Source organism: Orbicella franksi, chromosome 15, assembly GCF_964199315.1.
Source record: "Orbicella franksi chromosome 15, jaOrbFran1.1, whole genome shotgun sequence".
NCBI classification, from domain to species: Eukaryota; Metazoa; Cnidaria; class Anthozoa; order Scleractinia; family Merulinidae; genus Orbicella; species Orbicella franksi.
This window is the reverse complement of record NC_138159.1, coordinates 950,355-969,291: the sequence shown is the minus strand read 5'-3', so window position 1 is coordinate 969,291 and position 18,937 is coordinate 950,355. Positions and strand designations below refer to the sequence as shown.

The 18,937-nt window shown below is 37.5% G+C and overlaps 3 protein-coding genes and 1 long non-coding RNA gene across 4 annotated transcripts; 2 read left to right on the top strand and 2 right to left on the bottom strand.

The window, feature by feature from the left end:
* LOC145470222 (serine/threonine-protein kinase Nek2-like) lies at positions 1 to 5,226 on the bottom strand. Its single transcript, XM_081454052.1, has 9 exons — positions 5,144 to 5,226; positions 4,840 to 5,014; positions 3,949 to 4,166; positions 3,244 to 3,481; positions 2,346 to 2,555; positions 1,903 to 1,979; positions 1,435 to 1,511; positions 1,250 to 1,313; positions 1 to 638 (listed from the first exon to the last, which is right to left on the bottom strand). Exons 2-9 carry the CDS (start codon positions 4,933 to 4,935, stop codon positions 356 to 358), a joined length of 1,263 nt encoding a protein of 420 aa, XP_081310178.1. The 5' UTR covers positions 4,936 to 5,014; positions 5,144 to 5,226; the 3' UTR covers positions 1 to 355.
* Positions 5,227 to 5,337: 111 nt separating this feature from the next.
* Positions 5,338 to 8,648, top strand: LOC145469546 (uncharacterized). The gene is made up of 3 exons (XR_014042329.1): positions 5,338 to 5,819; positions 6,956 to 7,003; positions 8,336 to 8,648. It is a non-coding gene; the product is annotated as an uncharacterized LOC145469546 (long non-coding RNA).
* Positions 8,649 to 11,408: 2,760 nt separating this feature from the next.
* LOC145469537 (neuroglobin-like) lies at positions 11,409 to 13,709 on the top strand. The gene is made up of 3 exons (XM_081453285.1): positions 11,409 to 12,419; positions 12,973 to 13,198; positions 13,555 to 13,709. The coding sequence occupies exons 1-3, from the start codon at positions 12,220 to 12,222 to the stop codon at positions 13,699 to 13,701; spliced, it is 573 nt and encodes a 190-aa protein (XP_081309411.1). The 5' UTR covers positions 11,409 to 12,219; the 3' UTR covers positions 13,702 to 13,709.
* Positions 13,710 to 16,234: 2,525 nt separating this feature from the next.
* On the bottom strand, positions 16,235 to 18,929 carry LOC145469545 (neuroglobin-like). Its single transcript, XM_081453294.1, has 3 exons — positions 18,583 to 18,929; positions 17,000 to 17,225; positions 16,235 to 16,383 (listed from the first exon to the last, which is right to left on the bottom strand). The coding sequence occupies exons 1-3, from the start codon at positions 18,771 to 18,773 to the stop codon at positions 16,243 to 16,245; spliced, it is 558 nt and encodes a 185-aa protein (XP_081309420.1). The 5' UTR covers positions 18,774 to 18,929; the 3' UTR covers positions 16,235 to 16,242.
* Between the last annotated feature and the right edge of the window lie 8 nt (positions 18,930 to 18,937).

Below are 18,937 nucleotides of genomic sequence, written 5' to 3'. Positions count from 1 at the left end.
AATACTTTCTTTATTAATATTTACAATATCTTACAATGGACATACATGTATAAACAAATAGTATGGCCAGGGAAAAAATATCAAAATATACAGTACTTATTTTTTTTTGAAAAAAATCTACATTGTCTAACTTATAATTTACATTATATAACAATACATTTGTTAGTAGTTCCCATTACAATGAGTGACAAAAAGAAAATGTTATTTGTGTGTACCGGCTGCATGTACATGGTACAGAAAGATGGATGCATGTAACAGAAGATTGTTTATATCATAAAAAATGAAGTGAGAATTGAAAAGAGTTTGACTTGCTGATTTAAATCTTGAAGATCAGAATTGTTACACTGGTTTTTCTTCATCTAAAGTCAGATAACAGTCGTGTAGGTCTAACATTCCTGCCAGGTATATTTGGATGTCTGAATCCTAACTCCGGTAGGTGTTGATCAATGCTCAGAACATTGCTTGTTGCATCCTTTAATAGTTGTCCTCTGCTTTCGGGATCAAAGGTGGTAAACTTCCTTTTCACAGTTAGGAAATCATTTTCTTTGTCCATTCCTAAGTTTCCATATAAATATGGCCTTTTGGGAAGAGCAGGTGCAGCCTCTTGGAAGCCAAGAAGGCGTTGGGTAGCTTCAGCCCTATGAAAATAGGAAACAAAGTTGAGGAGGAAAACAAGAAAGATGCTAAATTTTAATGACCCCATCCTTGTTCTTCGAAGACTCTTGGCTATGGGAAATAAATGTGGTTTAGAGTCTAAAATGACCTTTGAAAATGTTGCTATTGAAATGAAACATTTATTCAAGCCTGTGAAATTAATAATGTGAAGTAATTTAATTACTAATTTAATTAAAGCTGCCAAGCAATGCTTGGCTGCAACACTGGTTCAATTTGTAAACCCAAGTAACCTCTCTTTAAAAGAAAAAAAAAACTTCAACTACAATGCAATTTAATTAATGTAATAGACCATTTTACAGTTGTCTGCTCAGTGACCTGGCCTTTGTATTGTAGCGAGGCTAGAGTTGACCTTGTTTTGATACAGACCTCACTGCTTTTGTTGTGTAAAACAAGTTGTTCTGATGCTAACTAGGTGCATTTACATGACAAAAGCAGTGAGGTCTGTATCAAAACAAGGTCAACTCTAGCCTCGCTGCCATACAAAGGCCAGGTCACTGAGCAGACAACTGTAAAATGGTCTATTGTACTGTTACATATGTTTAAATTCAGCTTTGTTGGACCAGCGAAGTCATACCTTGTTACTTTTTCTTCTCGCTCGCTCAGAGTTCTTTCTCTTTCTGTGAGAATTTTCTCTCTCCCTAAGAAAGGTTCCATCTTGTGTTAGTGTTAACTTAGATTTCAACGTGATACCATGCTTAATATTGAACAGATGGATAAATTCATATGACTGTCAAATTCTTCAGCGTGACTGATACATACTGTCCAACTCTTTTTGTTTCTCAGTTAGTTGTTTTTCCCATCTTCTAAAGAACTCTTCTTTTTTCTTCCCATCATTTCTATGAGACAACATTAAAATGGAACAAAGCTCAAACGTTGAAAAAAATTGTCATGAGTCTTTAAATGTTCAAGTGTCTTGTTCTCAGGTGCTGCTGCATTTTATCATTAAGAGTGGAAAACAGGGAACAGTTGAGCTCTAGGCTACCTTTTTGTGATAATGCTAGGCACCTTCCTTATATGGAAGTCTGCACTTATTCCTCTGATATATGCTTTTTAATTATAACAACATTATTGTTAATACAGTCAGTACAATTTACTTACAGAAAAAGAAAACATTTCAACTTTACAGATACAGACACATGTATGTTACTTATGACAGATTAGATATTTAAGCAAATAGATCTGTAAATATTAATTATTATTTTTATTTTTTCACTGGTAGAAACTTACTGTGGATCCAAGTCTCTCTGAAATATCTGAAAAAGTGGATTGCATAGAAGTTTGTCTATTGATGGCCGGCGTTCTTCCTGCAAATTGTACCATATAAATTTAAAAAAAAAGAAAAAAAAAACAGTCAAGACTTTTCATACCAATCTAATGATCCTGATCAACAGTTTAACGTCAACTTAGTGTCTTAGTAAAAAATAATTATTATTATCATTATTTAAAAAATAATTAAAACAGTCTAAACTATAGATTATAAAAATATAAGTTTATATGTAGGTGTGGCATGACTTTCCATAAAATAATCAAGTGAACATTACATCTTTAAGTGCACTTTACATCATAAAAGATCAAAGAATAATTTGTTCCAAGATGATTAACAGTAGCCTCACAAAAGTTTGAATTTCTTTTTTATGACTTTGCAAACCTACTTGCTATATCAAACTTACATTTACTTTCAGCATTGAATTAACAACTTCACTCAAATCTGGGGAATACTGCTCTGGGATTGGGCAGAACTTTCCTATTCTGATTTTTGCTTCAAGAGTCCTCTGATTCATGGCAGTGAATGGTGGCGACAAGGAACAGAGTTCATACACAAGGCATCCAAGTGACCATATGTCTGACTTCTCATTGTAACTTTGTTTATTCACTTGTTCCTGATAAATAATGGTAATAGGACTGAGTGGAGTCCAATTCGGTCTGTAATCACGAGTCACGTTACTCACGTTAATCACGAGTATTTATCAAAACTATGACAAAATTTGAGAAACAAACAGACCATCGATTGAGCGCTGAACGATTAAATGTTGTTATGAATGCTGAAAACACAGCAGTTTACTCAACAAAGTGCACCTCAACAACGCGCACAAAATGACACGTACTGTCCAATTACAAGCATGACGCGTACACTGTCCAATTAATGTTCAAATTGGGCTGCTGATAGCCAATCACGTTCGAGAATTTTGTTATAGTTTTGATTAAAGATGTAATCAAAATAACATAATGAACGAATAAGCAGGATCTTCATGTATGTATCTACCAATAACATCGTATAAATGACAAGGAAATGGTTGCCACAGACATCACTTTTCAAAATTTATGGACTTTTCCCTGATAAAAATAAAATTCCCCTTCAGGATCAAATAAATACAAAATGTCAGATGTATTTGTGGCTTCTAGTGTCCCCTTACAGTCATCCTTTCCACCTGTAAGTTTTCACCTGCTAAGTGAACTGGATTTTCAATCATTCCATCCACTACTCCCAACTCAGAACTGAGAAATCCAGATATGAATTTCATTGGTTAAACAAATTCTGTTGTACCAGTATACAGACATGGAACTTACTGGTGACATGTAGTAAGGTGTTCCAACAAATGTTTTAGCAAAGCTTGTGTCATGTTGAAGTACCCTGGCTAATCCAAAGTCTCCTAGTTTCACATTATCGTTGCCATCTAAGAAAACATTAGCTGGCTTGAGATCCCGGTGTAAGACATGTGCACCATCCTTCCTCCGATGACATTCTTGCAGTGCTTCTACCAGTTGGTGCATGATCTTTACTATAAATTGTTCATCTATAAATCTCCTAAATTAAGAAGAAGGCAATGGCACTTAATGAAACAACTTATAAGCTACCCAGGAGAGGTAAATGCTGTTGCAATCCACAGTATCAGAGGGACCAGTGCCTCACAGTGCCTGTCCCCACCCAGGTGTACAAATGGGTACAGCGAATTTAATGCTGGGGGGTAACCCTGCGGTGGACTAGCGTCCCATCCAGGGCAGAGTAGAAATACTCCTAGTTGCTTCTGATGCTACAGAAACCAGGATAAACTCTAGCCCGATTGGCCACTTGACTCGTATGCAGACTGTACCTTTTTTTCAAACGAACGCAATGCTTACAAACTTTACCCGCCCAGGCACCCATACATCTTGATCTCATGTCCAACATGTAACTATGTTAATCATAAGGCCACCAATTCTTCAGTGATAATGGGAGTACATACATTTACATGTGCAGTATTTGATCATGAAAGTTGACTATTGAAAACTTACTTTTCTTTCCTGTGTTTGGCTATTAATGCTCCCAAATCCCCTCCTTCACAAAACTCCATCACAATGTAGATTGTTGTATTGGAACGATCAATGATTCTATCATAGTACCGAACAATATGTGGGTGTTTAAGCTCTCTTAGTAGATTCACTTCTGAGACAAGCATCTGCTTCTCGACCTCTGTCATCTTGCCATAGTCAAGTTCCTTCCAAACCAGAATCTGAAAATATTATTAATGTTGTGACTCAAGGCTATGGTCTCAGAAAAATTATGAGGAGCCCAAAGGTTCCTAACCATGAAATCCTGGGTGCCTAGCACTTAAAGCTTATATGAGAAAGATATAAGTTTTTCCAGTCACCCAAAGTTGCCTGTGGCACCCGCACGCTTCTAGGGAACAGCCTTACTGACTTTCAAAAACTGACTTCACAATTTCATGATTTAAGACCTACTGAGAGCAAAAACCTGCAGGTAAGAACTTACATTTTTTGAAGTCTGACTAAATAGGTTCTTGTATTTTGGGTTAGTTATTGGCAATTTAGGCTAAGTAGGTTCTTAATTAATTCTGTCGCAAAGGAGATATAGTTGTTGATTACCAGAAAAATAAATAAACTTGGGTTTATATATACAGTGTTTATTCACAACGGTATTATGGAAAGCCTACACAATTGATTTCAGAATGTATATGCAGTGTTGCCTATAGAACAAGAGTTCATAATTTAACTGTAACCCACACATAATTGGTGAAAGTTGACAAAACAGCACTGTCATTATTTCAACTGTTGTTCTTTCTGTACTCAGTGAGCTTATTTTTGGATAATAGTTTTTAAAAACGAGACCATGCATGCAAGACAAAATAAATTACTGCAACTTCCTGCGCCAGTTTGGAACTGTACCTTCTTATCGCTTCTCCGCCGTATCTTCTTACATGTCCCGTAAGAACCAGACCCTATTTCACCAAGAATATCGTAATCTGAAAGTTTAGAAGGCATGGCTGTTTCTTCTTGAAATTCACAATGTTCCTTTGGTAGTTGTTTATCGGTTCGCTTGGCTTGACTGTTTATTTTGGATCTGCGAACAAAACAGAGATTAAAACCGTCAATATCTTCTTTATTTGACCACAAACTTGACACAACTTCGACGTAAAGCGAATAAAAACAAACTAGAACAACACAACATCATTGCTTAGCGAAAACCTACCAACAAATTGTGGAATCTTCGTCCGTACAAGCAACACAATCAAAATGGTCGTGAGTGCATCCTACGCGAACATTCGAACGAAGGCTTGAACTTCGTGCGCTGCTTTCTGATTGGTTGTCATATGTTCACCTGAGATGCTCAGCTTCAAGACGAGGCTGCTGTGCGCCTGGTCAAATTCGCGGGAAATCAAAAAAATCTCCTAAATATCACAAAAATTCTCCTAAATATCTCGAAAAGATACACCGATTTTGAATCACTAAGAACAAAATTTTCAAAATTTTCTCCCAGTGGGAGTTAAAAGAGAAGATTCAGACACTTCCATGTTACCAGCATCGGCATCCGCCATTTTGGAAAATTGATATGGAATACATTTTTCAAGTGGGAAATGGCTGAACTGGTTTGTTTCTGGCGTAGAACAGAGTATTTTGTTGAGAAAATAGCGAGGAAAACACGGAGCTAAGCCACAAAGGTTGTGATAATTTCTAAAGATGCCTAAATGGTCCTAAATTTTTAAATATCTCGGAAACGTCTAAATATCTCAAAAAATATCCGGATAGTTGTGGAAAGGCCCATTCCTGCTCGATTAAATTCAAGACCATCCGGGCATTGCTATTTGCGAGGAAAACATGGCTGGCAGTCGGCTAAAAGAAGCAAGAAAAACACTTAACGTGCTGATGTGAGTAGCATTTCCTTGTTTTATAAATTTTAGACATGTTAGGCGTTCTTGGCTTAGCTAACAATCAGAGCTGTCTGTGATTCACTAGAGCTAGAGCGGAAGGAATGCAATGCCTTGTTTGACGTAAACAACATGGCGAGGTTTCGCTTACTCAGATTTATAGCCTGGTTTGCTTGAATTTTAATCGACTCGCGATGTATAAGGACGCTCTTGCTCAGTCCATTTAGGACGATGCATGCCTTTAGATTGCTGTAGATGAGCTCTCTGCCGGGATCTTAACATGTATTCGTTTGTATTGATTTAGACTCACATTTCATGTTGAATTCAAGACCGTGAATTTAGTCTTCCTGGCCTCAAAAGGCACACGAGAGAGTTATTTCCTTTTATTTCGGCTACGATAAGCCTTGTCCAAACCTAACTCTAGGAGAGAATTGTATCAAGATTATCAGTGATTACTGACATGTGAAATTCCGAGCTGTGGCTGTTTTTGCGAATACAGACAGGCACAAATAACCTTATTTTAAAAGGTCGAATTCCAGACAGCTCGTGGACCTTTACAACAATTATGAATAACTAAGATAATAAATAAGTAACCATTCAAACAAGATATAATTACTGATACACAGACAAGATGCAAAATAAATGAAATTAGATAATTAAATAATTAAATAATTCATACACCCCGAATATAACACCATTTCTCCTGATGTTTAGTGGCAAAGTTTTCTTTTCGATGACTTATTAAAACGGAAAAATTTTGTTTGGTTTGGTTGAATAGTAGCCGTGAAAGTAGAAATCATCTCTGTATCATTGACTATAAAACAACCATTGAATTATTTATAGCTGAGTAGTTATCAATTTCGAAAAGGGTTCCAGTGCATAAATAATTATTTGAAAAGGCAATAATATAATTGCATTATACATGATGCGACACTTTGATAGCTCAAGTGATAGGAGGAACTAGGAGGTGAAGGAGTTCATCATTGTTTACCTTATTGGGGCTACTGGTTCAAATTCGCCGTAAAGGATTTTTTTCCTCTTCCGTTTTCTTATATCTTTGCTGAGGATAAACAGCGGTTGGGTATATCGTTCACCAAGACCGTGACTTGGCCCTATTTTTTCTTTAATTTCCTCAGGGAAAGGACGCCATGGATGCCGTTAAGTTAATCATTTGGAAATTTAAGGTACAAATACGAACTAAAGCGGACTAACACTTTATTGACACAATCAAATGGTGCGTTATTAGACAAACAAACTCTTACAAGAAGATCCCTTTCGCTAGAGCTAACTCCCGTATTCTAACCGCTGACAAGTCTACTCCTAACAAGAGATCTGAATTATAACAAAAACTAATGCCCTGAAAATTAACTCTATGTAGTTAGTCAGAAATAAGGCTGCCCCACCCCGCCGTAAAGTTAAATAGTCAGGATAAAGATTATCGCACGCGTTGGCTTTGAGCATATAATCAGTAAAATATAAGTGATTTTGGACTAAGACGGAGCTGTGCAGACTATGATTTTCAACTACATAGGCTTGACTCCGAATAGCTTAGACGTAATTTTCGAGTTCCAGGAATTTGAAACTAAATTGCAAAGACATTGCTCCTCGTTAAATCGACAGGCTAAAGATTATCGCACGCGTTAGTTACTTACATGTAGTCATTGAAATATAGGTCGTTTTGGACTTAGAGGGCCTCGACACTAGCTAAGACGGAGCTGAGCAGACTTTGATTTTGAACTGCATAGGCTTGATTCTGAATAGCGCAGACGCAACTTTCGAGTTCCTGGGACTTGAAAGTAAATTGCAAAGACCCCACCCTTAAGATAAATCGACAGGTTAAAGATTATCGCACGCGTTTGTTCTGTACACAAAGTCATTAAAATATTGGTCGTTTTTGACTTAGAGGGGCTTAATATTAGCCGATGCTGAGATACGCAAACTTTAATTTTGACCTACATAAACTTGATTGCGAATAGCGTAGACGTGATTTTCGAGTTCCTGGGACTTGAAACTAAATTGTATAGACATTGCTCTTCGTTAAATCGACAGGCCAAAAATTATCGCACGCGTTGGTTATGTACATATAGTCAGTAAAATATAAGTCGTTTTGGACTTAAAGGCGCTCGATAGTAGCTGATACTGAGCTTTACAGACTTTGATGTTGCACTACATAGGCTTGATTTCGAATAGCGTGGACGTAATTTTCAAGTTGCCGGGATATGAAACTAAATTTCAAAGACCTTTCCGTTAGTGTTAAATTGTCAGGCTAAAGATTATCACACGCGTTGGTTATGTGTGTATTATCAGTAAAATATAGGTCGTTTTGGACATGGAAAAGGATTAGCACATTATTTGTAGCTACAATGTCGTTGCTCTATTTTAAAATACCCATCTCTTGCCCGAACAAGGTTCGACTAATTTTGGACGGGTGTTTCGTTATGCAGTACATTCGATCAACCTTCATCATAAAATACGTAATAATTCATGGCTCATTTAAACTTTGACTTTTTTTGTAGGTTTAGTGGAGGAGAAAGATGACTAGTATACTATAGGGGTTTGTAATATTTGAAGTTTTAGTACTGCTGTTTTCATAACGTTTTTTGCACCCTTCTCTTTAGTCACTGGTTCTTTATACATGCATCTCTTTTTTATGTAATTACGCTTATTTCTTCATTGACAGAAGCAAAAACAACTGTGTCAATCGTATTACATTGTATAATTAGAAGAGACAACAAATCATCAAATAAGTGTAAATTTGATTATTATGATGGGCTTTCTGTTCAAAACAATAAGGGTTTTCTGACCCTGCGATAAGGCGTTTTTTTTAATGCAGGGATGGGTTGGGGGGGGGGGGAGGGGAGGGTGGAGTTAGTGTATAATTGACTGATTGAACCTATGATCTGGATTGAGCATTAATTAAAGAATTAATTGATTGAGTGTTACTAATAAGTATTACTCAATCAATTAATTAATAATCTAGTAGTTAATCAGTCAATTTATTAATCATTCAATCAATAAACCAATCAGTGGAACAGATCAATAGCCCTGATTAGTAGTAAATATTTGACAAACTGATAAATTGATTGTAGGATCAATCAATCAATCAATCAATCGATCGATCAATCGATTTATCGATCAATCAAACAATCAATCAATTAAGTAAACTCAAACTACCCAGCTACCCAACTGATCAAGTACCCACCCAACGAATCGCTCAAACACCAAACCAAACAACTCTTACTTGATCAGTTCGTTATCCAGTGAACTGATTAAGAATGATGGTTGACTCAATCTTTCAACCAACTGATCAATCGATCCATCCATCAGTCAAACAATTAATCACTTGGCACATCACGGAATCGTCATCGTCATCATCATCATCATCATCATCATCATCATCATCATCGACCTCGTCGTCGTCTTCGCCGCTGCCGCCGCCGCCGCCGCTGCCGCCGCCGCCGCCGCCGCCGTCATCATCATCCCTTTTCTCCAACGGGGAAATGGCATCCTAGATCAGTCAAACAACTGAACCCAAAATGTCTCAGTTGATTGAGAAAAAACTGATCGAGTTCTGTAGTTGTACCTCGACTTCTCTGTAATTAAATTTGATTATTTTGTATACTGTATGAAATGAAATACAGTAAACACCGTTTTTTCCCTATGTCCGGTCATTTGTTTTCAACTCCCGATAACTCAAACTCCCGATAATTCAAGCTTTTTCAATTTCCGTTGAAGGTTCGGGTTATCGGGAGTTGACTGTATATTGCTAACGAGAAGTCAGTTTGCATTTCGCAAGACTGGATTGAGGATCTAATTGGAGTTTAACGTATAACTGAGAATTGGTCAAAACTGAAAAATGATGCGTTTCAGCCGTTTTTATCTGATAGTCGAAATCTGAGGTCTGCAATATTTACCAATGGCTGAACAATAGACTCATGATCAAATTTTATCTGATAACTGATAACCATGAGTACCTTGTAGATAGCGGGACATCAGTTAAAAGGTGAAATTAATTTTTACTGAGAATACGTGTTTTTTTACTTTTAAAAGGCTCATAATGATCTTGGGTAAATTACGGACAAAAAATGTTTATTTTGGCAAATGGCAAGAAGATCAAGTTTGCACATGTAAAGAAGAAAAAAATTCAAGTAAAGTGGGCTTTACTGCAGTTCAATATATTATTTAGATTTTGTGCTCGGTAGTCGGTGGTTGGAAGCAGTGGGATAGATGTCACTGTTGATGTAATGTCAGTATTATGATGCATTCATATTTCCAATTAGCCATTGTGTTTACTTATATCAGTGTTTTTTTCTATTATTTCCGTTTCTTCAAATAGTTTTTAATGTGACGCCTGACAACAAGTTTTTGATAGTGTTCAGATGACAGCAAACGTCATAGAAAAGTTAATCTGTGAAAATTAAGTCAACACACATACATGGAAGTTAAATGATAGTTGATGTCTGTTTATGTATGTCTTACATATTTAGTTTATTTTGCGATTTGCCTCAGTTGCTCTTGTGATAAACAGTAAAGTCGATGGTTGTTCTGCTCCCACATAAAACAATGATTTTGAGAAAGTTGCTTGAATACCAGTGGGAAGTTCTTATTGAACGCCAAAAAATCATTTGATGATTGATAGTTGTAAATTCTAAACACTGATAATAATGGTAATAAAAACTGATAACAATGTGTATGATTTCCGCCACACCACGCCTCACGGAAGGCTATTAAAACCAATTTTCCATTGAGTCAACTTCCATTAGCGTCATTTAAGGTGGGATATATTTATTTATCAACGAAGTAAATTAAAGATTAGAAGTTTATTTCGGTGCCATTGTTCTTTAAGTCAGTTCTTTCACGACAGGCTGACAGGAATTCAAATGTCTAATAGCCTACATTAAACTTTATTTTTTGGTCTTTTTAGAAAACGCGGAAATTTTATGCCATAAATTTTGGTTATGGAAAAGAAAGAAAACATTTCTAGCTAATGATATTGAAGATTGTTACATTGGTAGAAATAACTTAATAGCTCCAATTTTCCTTTTATTGATTCCGTAGGGGGTCAAGTCAATACAGCACGCGCTTTGCAACTCGTGTCGCCATTGGGCAATAAAAATTGCACGAATGTTTCATAATATTTTGAGAGGAAGTCTGAATTATGATTGTCACGTTACTCTTTGTTTCAACAAGACTGTTGGCTTTACAATAACAAAATAAGTTGTTGGAAGGCCCTGTTGTGCTCATTGGATATCCTTTGGTTGCTAAGTTTCGATTCCGCTTTAAATTTGCCCAATTTGTTGAAGATTCTTCAAACATCAAAACAAATTTCACTTCAATATCGTCCAGATTATAGGTAAGATCTTGCATTTATTTCACGGTTTATCGGTTTTATACTCTGTTCACTATTTCGCCTAATTTACTCATCAATAATTTGATTTTAGGTGGTCAAATTAAAACGACTTCACTGACACTGATCGCCAAGACGACAGCTTTCGTTTGGTGGAAAACCCACGCACTTTGAAGGTAAAATAGCTGTCTTGGCCTTTTTGTAGTTATTTTGTAACTAAGATTCGTTTCCATCATGTTTTGTCAATTGGTGATAGCTACTTCATGAAATCACTGGTTCATGTCTAAGCTGGCTGTTGCTCGCTTTTGGTCAAGACTTCTCTAAACATCAAAGATGTCAATATGATTTACAAAATGACAAATCATGTATAAAACAACAATAAATTTATCAATAAAAGAGAGCAAACAAAGAGAGCGCGCAAAGAGATGTGAATGGAGAAAAAATCTGAGTTTCTTCTTTCGCTCACTTACTAAGATTCTCTAATAAGCAGCTTAACGGTGATCCGTTGCCTGATTACATAATAAGTTGTAGATGTTCTCCAATTAATGTTCACATTAAGGGGAAAAAATGTGTCTCTAAGTATTTAATTTCAGCTATTTTTTTGATCATATATAATTTTATTTTCGGAGTATTAACCACGGCATGTTTATTTTAAGAAGTGCAAAGTTGCTCTTTGATCGCTTATTTCTTGTCCCGCGCGATTTTCGAGAGAAAAAAATACCAAACTGATGACGTCATTTTTGTAGATCCGTGTAGTTCTGTCTGATTGGTTGCTGTTGTTTTGAATTTTCGCGCGAAATTAACAACCAATCAGAGACGCTGCATGTGTCTCTGAAGAAAATCATCATCACTATTCAATTTTTCAGGTCGGATTTTGATTTTTGATTGATTTGTGCCTATTAATTGGCGGTGTTCGAGTAAGCCCCAGAGAGTATTGATAATGAGAAAAAAAGTGCGAAATGCTGCTTTCGAGCGGGAAAGGATGAGTGCGCAAAGAGAAGCTTGTTTAGCGACATCTCCAAACTAGTAAAATCTCTCTTTTCTAGGTATTGAATGACAAATGTGTTTGCAATGGGATGCTCCGCCTCGCTTCATCATCGCGGTGGCATCCTTAACTTGTCAGCTCTCCCTGCAGCGCTTGGATTTAAAACTGTTTCCATTTCCTTGTCTCGTAAAACTAAGAATATTTTAAGAGAATCTTGGAAACTGGTTGAACCTGTTAAGACTGAGGCGGGAAAAGCATTGTTTGTGAGGTAAGTACAAGTTGCTAGTGTTAAATTACAATATGTAGAAAGGAAGCCGCATCAACCTTAATTGGTTTTCATGCGGGTCTTCTATCCTGGCCGAATTAGATTTTGGAGATGTTGGTTTCGGAGAACCCGGGGAGAAACCGTCAGAGCAAGGCGAAAACCAACAACAAACTCAACCCACACATGGCACCGGGCCGGAATTAGGCCCTTGCCATTGGTGGGAGGCAAGCGATCTCACCCTGCTCCCCAGTGTTGAAATAATGAGTCAAATATTCCCCAGGCTTACTGATTACCATATACGTTCCCGAGATACAGAAATGAAAATCTCGATTATCCTAGTGAACAACCAGGGCCAGATCTTTTGTCATATTTATATGTAGTAGCTTTAAGTGCGGCAGACTTACAATGCGCAGCACAACCACAGTTTATCTCCATCACCAAATATTCCAGACTTCCTTTTCTCCTCTTCCACTGTTGTTGTAACAACTTCCATTGCGTCAAGATCAGATTTAATATGTTTCTCATCGGAAAGAAAAATACGTTGATTTATCCTCAGGCTTTTCGAAACTCACCCAAATATCCAAGACACCTTTCCATCATTCAAGGGCGTCAGTCTAGACGAACTTATGAACTCCCGTTCACTGTATCTTCACGCCAAGAGAGTCATGGCTGCGGTGGAAAGCACCATCTCCGCACTGGATGATGCTGAGGTGTTGGTAGAGAGTCTCACGAACTTGGGACGAAGACATCGACCTTGGTCGATAAGGGAGGAACATTTTAAGGTATTAAAAGAACAAAATAACAAACCTTGGCCTGGTTTCGATGATTATGACTCATTTTTATAAACGAGACTTCAACTTAACAGCTATTCGTTTAATGAGAAAATCTCGGGTTCATTGTAGGTCATTTAAAAATGGAACTGGTGCGGAAACTAATATAAAATCGATTCTCAGCCGCACGTTGAATTGGGGATGCGAATTCATATTGAATCATGAGCTGGTTGGTTTCAAGTATCAAGTTATGCTCAGCTAGAGCATTAAATTTTTTCTTATTGTGTCTGCACACACCAAGAAATCTATATTTTTACAGAATCTATACTTTAATTAAGTGAAGTAACTCATGTAATCTTGTTCCACAGGTTGTATGCGAAGCCCTTCTGTGGACATTACAAGACATGCTTGCATCCGAGTGCACAGGTCAAGTCAAAGAGGCCTGGACCGAGCTCTTTGATTTCATAAGCAAAACAATGTTGCGTGAAACTAGAGAAGGGGCTGTCATTACATAATTTTCCGTAATGATCAATATGACTTATCTAAAACATTTCATTTTGCTGCGATCAAAATCCTAACTTTTGACTTACTTGATGTTTTGGAGGGTGTCTGAAGACGCAGTGCCTCAATATCTGTACATGAGAAAGGGATTGAGCGGGCCTGGTTTTTGGTTTTTGTCTGGCCAAACAAAAGTGGCAACCCTGGTTAGCGGAATTACCACCACAAAATTGTTCACGACCGATTGACTGACTGACTTATTGGGTGACTGACTGACTGGCTGACTGACTGATTGACCGTCCTAGCGGGTGAATTATTTCTTCCCCAACTAACTGCTACCTCCCTCACCCGTTAATAATTGTCGTGAATGCTGTAAAAGAAATTGAAAAACCCACCCAGAACTCTCTTTAAGTTTTTCAACTTCCAAACTTCCAAGAAATCTCGCGCTTGAAAATCAATGATATCAAAACAGATGGTAGAGAAATGCATTGGTATCACGAAGGTCATCATGACCAGAGCAAGAATGTTAAAGAAGGAGTTGGGGAGAGACTTTCCTTGATCACAGATTGCGAGCACACTACAAAGACCACTTAAAGTGTCTACACGGCCAACAGGCTTTTTGTAGTTTTGGTATCTCTGTAATGTGTAGAAAGGTATTCTAAGAAACAAAATTGGATTCCGACATTTTAACGCCTTAAAATCTAGCTTTAAAGTTCCGGCTTCAGCCACGCCCAATGAAGTTGACCGTGAGTCAGTCCAAAAAAAGAGTTTAGGTTTCTGAATGGGTCGTGACTTCAAGTCAGGAACTGCCAATTCCTGCTAGTTCAGGTCACTGTTGTTTCAGTAGTGGTGAGGAGTTTTCGTCGACAAAAACAAACAAACTGAAGTTGGTGAAACAATGCGGCTGTCAAGCAAGCAAAATAAAAGCATGAAGCTTTGAGACGTTCCTGAAGTGACGTCATTCGTCACCAATCTTTCATTACGCGGTCAACCTCGTTGGGTGTGGCCGTAGCGGGAAATTTAAAGCTTGATTTCATGGTAAAAAAAAGCATCGGAATTAATTTTTTTGGTTTGAATACATTTTTAAATGTTATAGAGATACCAAAACCACAAAAACCCTGTAGGCTATATGGACACTTTAACTTCAAAGTCTATTCTACACCTTCTCCCTCAGGACAAGTCAACTTATCAGCTAGCTAGCTAGCTCTCTTGACATCTCTTGTTCTTTCTGCATGTGGCCAGTGTTCTGCCCCAATCCTTCCCGTTTCCTTTCAATTTCAAAAGCTCGGTTGGACAAAAACTCCCGACAGCGGTTCAAAATGTCAAGGTGTAGTAAGCAAATAGATTACCACGCATACGTCTTGTGAACTAGCATCGAAGTTTGAACATAAGTCACATAACGATATGAAACCTGAAATGAGTTCTACAGGATTATATCATAGGACAAATAAGTTAGTCATATCATCCTCATAAGAGCTAAACGATGACTTAAACACCGCGAGTCTTCAAAATTTTGGAATTTTTCTGGCTTTGGAATTTTGGAAGTTTTCTGAACTCCGCGATTTTATTCGTACCATATGAAAAAACTGGATCAGCCACTGAGGTGCTGTGCTTTAGAACACTGTATCCGCGTACTAAATACTAATAATTTCAAGCAAATCTATGCCAAAGGTAGAAAGTACATTCTTATTAACCAAGTAGACTTCAATGCGACCTGGATAAAAAAAAGCAAAGCAAGAACGTAACAGATTTTAAATTTTATTAATGTGAATGCATACGTATATATTTATTATTGTTACTGTACATATTTATGTTTTCTTAAATCTTTAGCGAGATAAACGACCCTACAAGCCAAGCTGTTGCTTTGAACAAAATCGTGTTTAAATAATTAAAATAAAGGATTGTTGTTGTTGTTCTTGTTGAGCTGAGTTTAGAAAATTCCTAAACGGAAATTTATCACCGTGCGTTTTTGACCGCTGGCGTCACATCAAGTAATTTACGCATGCTCAATGTCATTCTCGCGTCCCTGTCCGCGTCCTATCCACGTGTCCTCGATTGAGGAAAGGCGTAGATGGTCGCCCGACTCATGTGGACAGAAACAGTTCTATGCATTTGCAGAAGTTGACTATACTTGTGGAGATGGCTTATTGCGGTGATAAATGAATTCATGTGTCTTGGTCTTCAGGTGAATATTGCAAGTGTGAACGTGAAGATAAGTTAAGGACAGCGAATTCACGTTCCTGTCCTTGGTCGGCATCCTAGACACATTCCGTTAACGTGTTTACGTCCTTGTTGCGACGTAATTTAGACCACGTGACGATTCCTTTGGGAGGTAACAATTGTGCAATTTGCCACACACAACTGATTGCATGGGAATATGTGCGAACAGAACAATCGCAACCTCCATGAATCATCACATGATCTGAATTGGGTGGCAAAGAGGATGTAAACACGTTGGCCGAATCTGTCCACCGCCGACGAAGACTCTTTCATTCGATTTTTTGAGTGAAGAGAATCAGTGTAAAAATGAGAAAATACTCATATTAATAAAACAATTGTTAAACCGTTGTTTCTCCAAGTCCACATAGCATTGTTTTGGTTATAAAGCTAAAGAGCTCTTTCCAGGCTTCTGCCACTTGACTTGTGCACTGAGATTTGAGCATGTCCTGTAATGTCCACAACAGAGCTTCGCCAACAACCTGAGAAACGAAAAAGAAACTTCATTTCTGTAATTTTCCCAGATCACGGAGAAAATCAGAATTGGACACGATAAATTATTGAAATTAAATTTCAGTTATCATAACTTGAGGTGTGATTATGTCACACCTGTTAATATTTTGAGGAAATGTTCGTGAACTTTCGCCTGACTTTCGGTCGTCTCTGACGTCGGTGATCTTCGGGAAATTATCACCATCGTCATCATCATCATCAGTCCTAGCTCTCCTCTGGGAGAATGGGGCCATTGACTCGTCTCCTCCAATCTGCTCTGGCTCTCGCAGCGGCGACAGCTTCATTCTAAGTGGCAAAACCCATCTTCTGCCTCTCTCCCTCTACAGTTCTTCAGTTCTTCGGGAAAATAGTTCCGGGAAATTGTGTGAAAGTCGTTGAAAACATTTTAATTTCCGTACTGTTTATATAGTAGATATATAGTTGTTATTTTGGTAATGAGGGATCTTTTGCGTTCAACTCCATATTTCACGATTAGCTAAATAATTAAAGACGTATGGAAATAACCAAAATGTTTCAAACTTGGTTTTGGGCCAACAGTTTCCTTCCTTTTTAGCTGACACGTTCGAAATCTCTGTTACATATTACCTTAAAATGTTCCTCCCTGATCGACCAAGGCCGATGTCTTCGTCCCAAGTTCGTGAGACTCTCTACCAACACCTCAGCATCATCCAGTGCAGAGATGGTGCTTTCCACCGCAGTCATGACTCGCTGGGCGTGAAGATACAGTGAACGGGAGTTCATGAGTTCGTCTAAACTGACGCCCTTGAATGTTGGAAAGGTGTCTTGGATATTTGGGTGAGTCTCGAAAAGCCTGAAGATAAATCAACGTATTTTTTTGATGAAAAACATATTAAATCTGATCTTGACGCAATGGAAGTTGTTACAGCAGCAGTGGAAAAGGAGAAAAGGAAGTCTGGGGTGTTTTCTTAGAGATAAACTGTGGTTTTACAGCGTGTTGCAATCCTGCAACCTTTGCAGCTGCTACATCTATTAAAAGAGAATTGGGCTGGGATGTTCGAGATCTCGAAAACGTTCACCTCTCATTGCAAAAAAAGTGTTTGCTTTTTTTTAGCTGGTTTGAGAAGGATCATAAGAAGGATCGTGGTTTTTCCTTACTTAAATGCATTCATATAATGTTCCCGATTTGTCTTCAGGTGTATTTTCCCGCGCATTTTTACCATGACGTTTGAAGATTCACGTATAACTGTCACCATATGACTCAAGGTGCAGTTGCGAAGCAAAAACAGCACTCTGCCGTATTGATTTTGATTTTCTCAATTTCCTGAAGACGGCCTGTTAAGCGTCGATTTAAAATCATTTTCAACTTTAGAAAAATCCCGAGAAAGAAAAAAAAAAATTTTAATCGTAATTTTTCTTGCGTCAAGTGGGTTTTGTGGAAACGTGACGATGATTCTCATTTTGAACGAAAACGTTTTTTTGGTTAAGAATTTTAGAACGTGGGGGTTCAGCTTTCAGTCTGAATCCTTTCAAAACTATAATGTAAAAGCGCGAGATGAAAAATGTATGCGAAAAGAAAGTGTGAAAAATGTAAAAACGTTTAAATAAGAGACTAATTTAAAATAGAGTATTGTTTTGGCAACGGTTTAGAGTTATTGTCTGCTTGGTATTTGTAACATGCCATGATTCTTAAGTTTTTCGAACTCGAAAGCTTTCTTTGTCAATTACACTAGCAATTTCAAAGTCAATAGAAGGCTTTTTGGAACATTTACGGGCTGAAATATTGGAATCTTTTTGCATATTTTACGTTCCGGATGTGTTCTTTTTTCCTCGTAGAGAAACAACTTCCAGTTGCGTCGAAACAGCTTCAAGAAAAGTTGGCACAAGGAATTTTATAAACCACATAAAGAAGATTCTCAGAACCAAAATTATAAGGAATGCGCGGAAATAAGCTAAGAAAGGTAATCAAGACCCAGGTCAAACGTCATACTTCACATGAGATGAACTAAACTGAGCGAATTATAAGTTCATGATAAGTTCGACGTTTGACTCAACTGAGTTCGTTCGACTGAATTTAGATCGACCAACACGTTCTATCGACGTTTGACCTTACGGTCGAACTTTACCCGTCTGTATCGACTCTAATTGCACTTTCTTTTCATGTGAAATTCGGCGTTCAGTTCACCTGGGTCTAAATCACTAATGCTTACCTTACAAACATCAATTTTCCTGCTTCGTTTTTAACTGGTTCAACAAGTTTCCAAGACTCTTTTAAAGTGTCCTTGGTCTTGCAAGATAATGGGACAGAATCAGTTTTCGATGTTAACGCCGGTAAACTTCCTGAAGAATCACGATGATGAAACGAGGCAGAGCATCCCATTGTATAACACACATTTGTCATTCAGTTCCTGAAAATATTTATGAAACAAATTTCAAAATTTCAAAGCAAAATAATCGAAAGCGCTTTGATGATCTAATTTGATTAGATATTTCAAATTTACCTTTCGTAATCTAGCCCAAACTTTATCACTTATTTGTAGTTGTTACCAACCTGGTGTATTTGGC

What these genes read in the sequence shown, in the direction of transcription:
- LOC145469537 (XM_081453285.1), top strand. Translation starts at nt 12,220, where the DNA reads ATGACAAATGTGTTTGCAATGGGATGCTCCGCCTCGCTTCATCATCGC. An exon ending in GGAAAAGCATTGTTTGTGAG is followed by an intron (nt 12,420 to 12,972) that starts GTAAGTACAAGT and finishes ATTTATCCTCAG; the next exon opens with GCTTTTCGAAACTCACCCAA. An exon ending in TAAGGGAGGAACATTTTAAG is followed by an intron (nt 13,199 to 13,554) that starts GTATTAAAAGAA and finishes CTTGTTCCACAG; the next exon opens with GTTGTATGCGAAGCCCTTCT.
- LOC145470222 (XM_081454052.1), bottom strand. Translation starts at nt 4,935, where the DNA reads ATGCCTTCTAAACTTTCAGATTACGATATTCTTGGTGAAATAGGGTCT. An exon ending in CACCTTACTACATGTCACCA is followed by an intron (nt 2,556 to 3,243) that starts GTAAGTTCCATG and finishes ATTATTTATCAG; the next exon opens with GAACAAGTGAATAAACAAAG. An exon ending in CAGAGAGACTTGGATCCACA is followed by an intron (nt 1,512 to 1,902) that starts GTAAGTTTCTAC and finishes GTTGTCTCATAG; the next exon opens with AAATGATGGGAAGAAAAAAG.
- LOC145469545 (XM_081453294.1), bottom strand. Translation starts at nt 18,773, where the DNA reads ATGACAAATGTGTGTTATACAATGGGATGCTCTGCCTCGTTTCATCAT. An exon ending in GGAAAATTGATGTTTGTAAG is followed by an intron (nt 17,226 to 18,582) that starts GTAAGCATTAGT and finishes ATTTATCTTCAG; the next exon opens with GCTTTTCGAGACTCACCCAA. An exon ending in TCAGGGAGGAACATTTTAAG is followed by an intron (nt 16,384 to 16,999) that starts GTAATATGTAAC and finishes TTCGTTTCTCAG; the next exon opens with GTTGTTGGCGAAGCTCTGTT.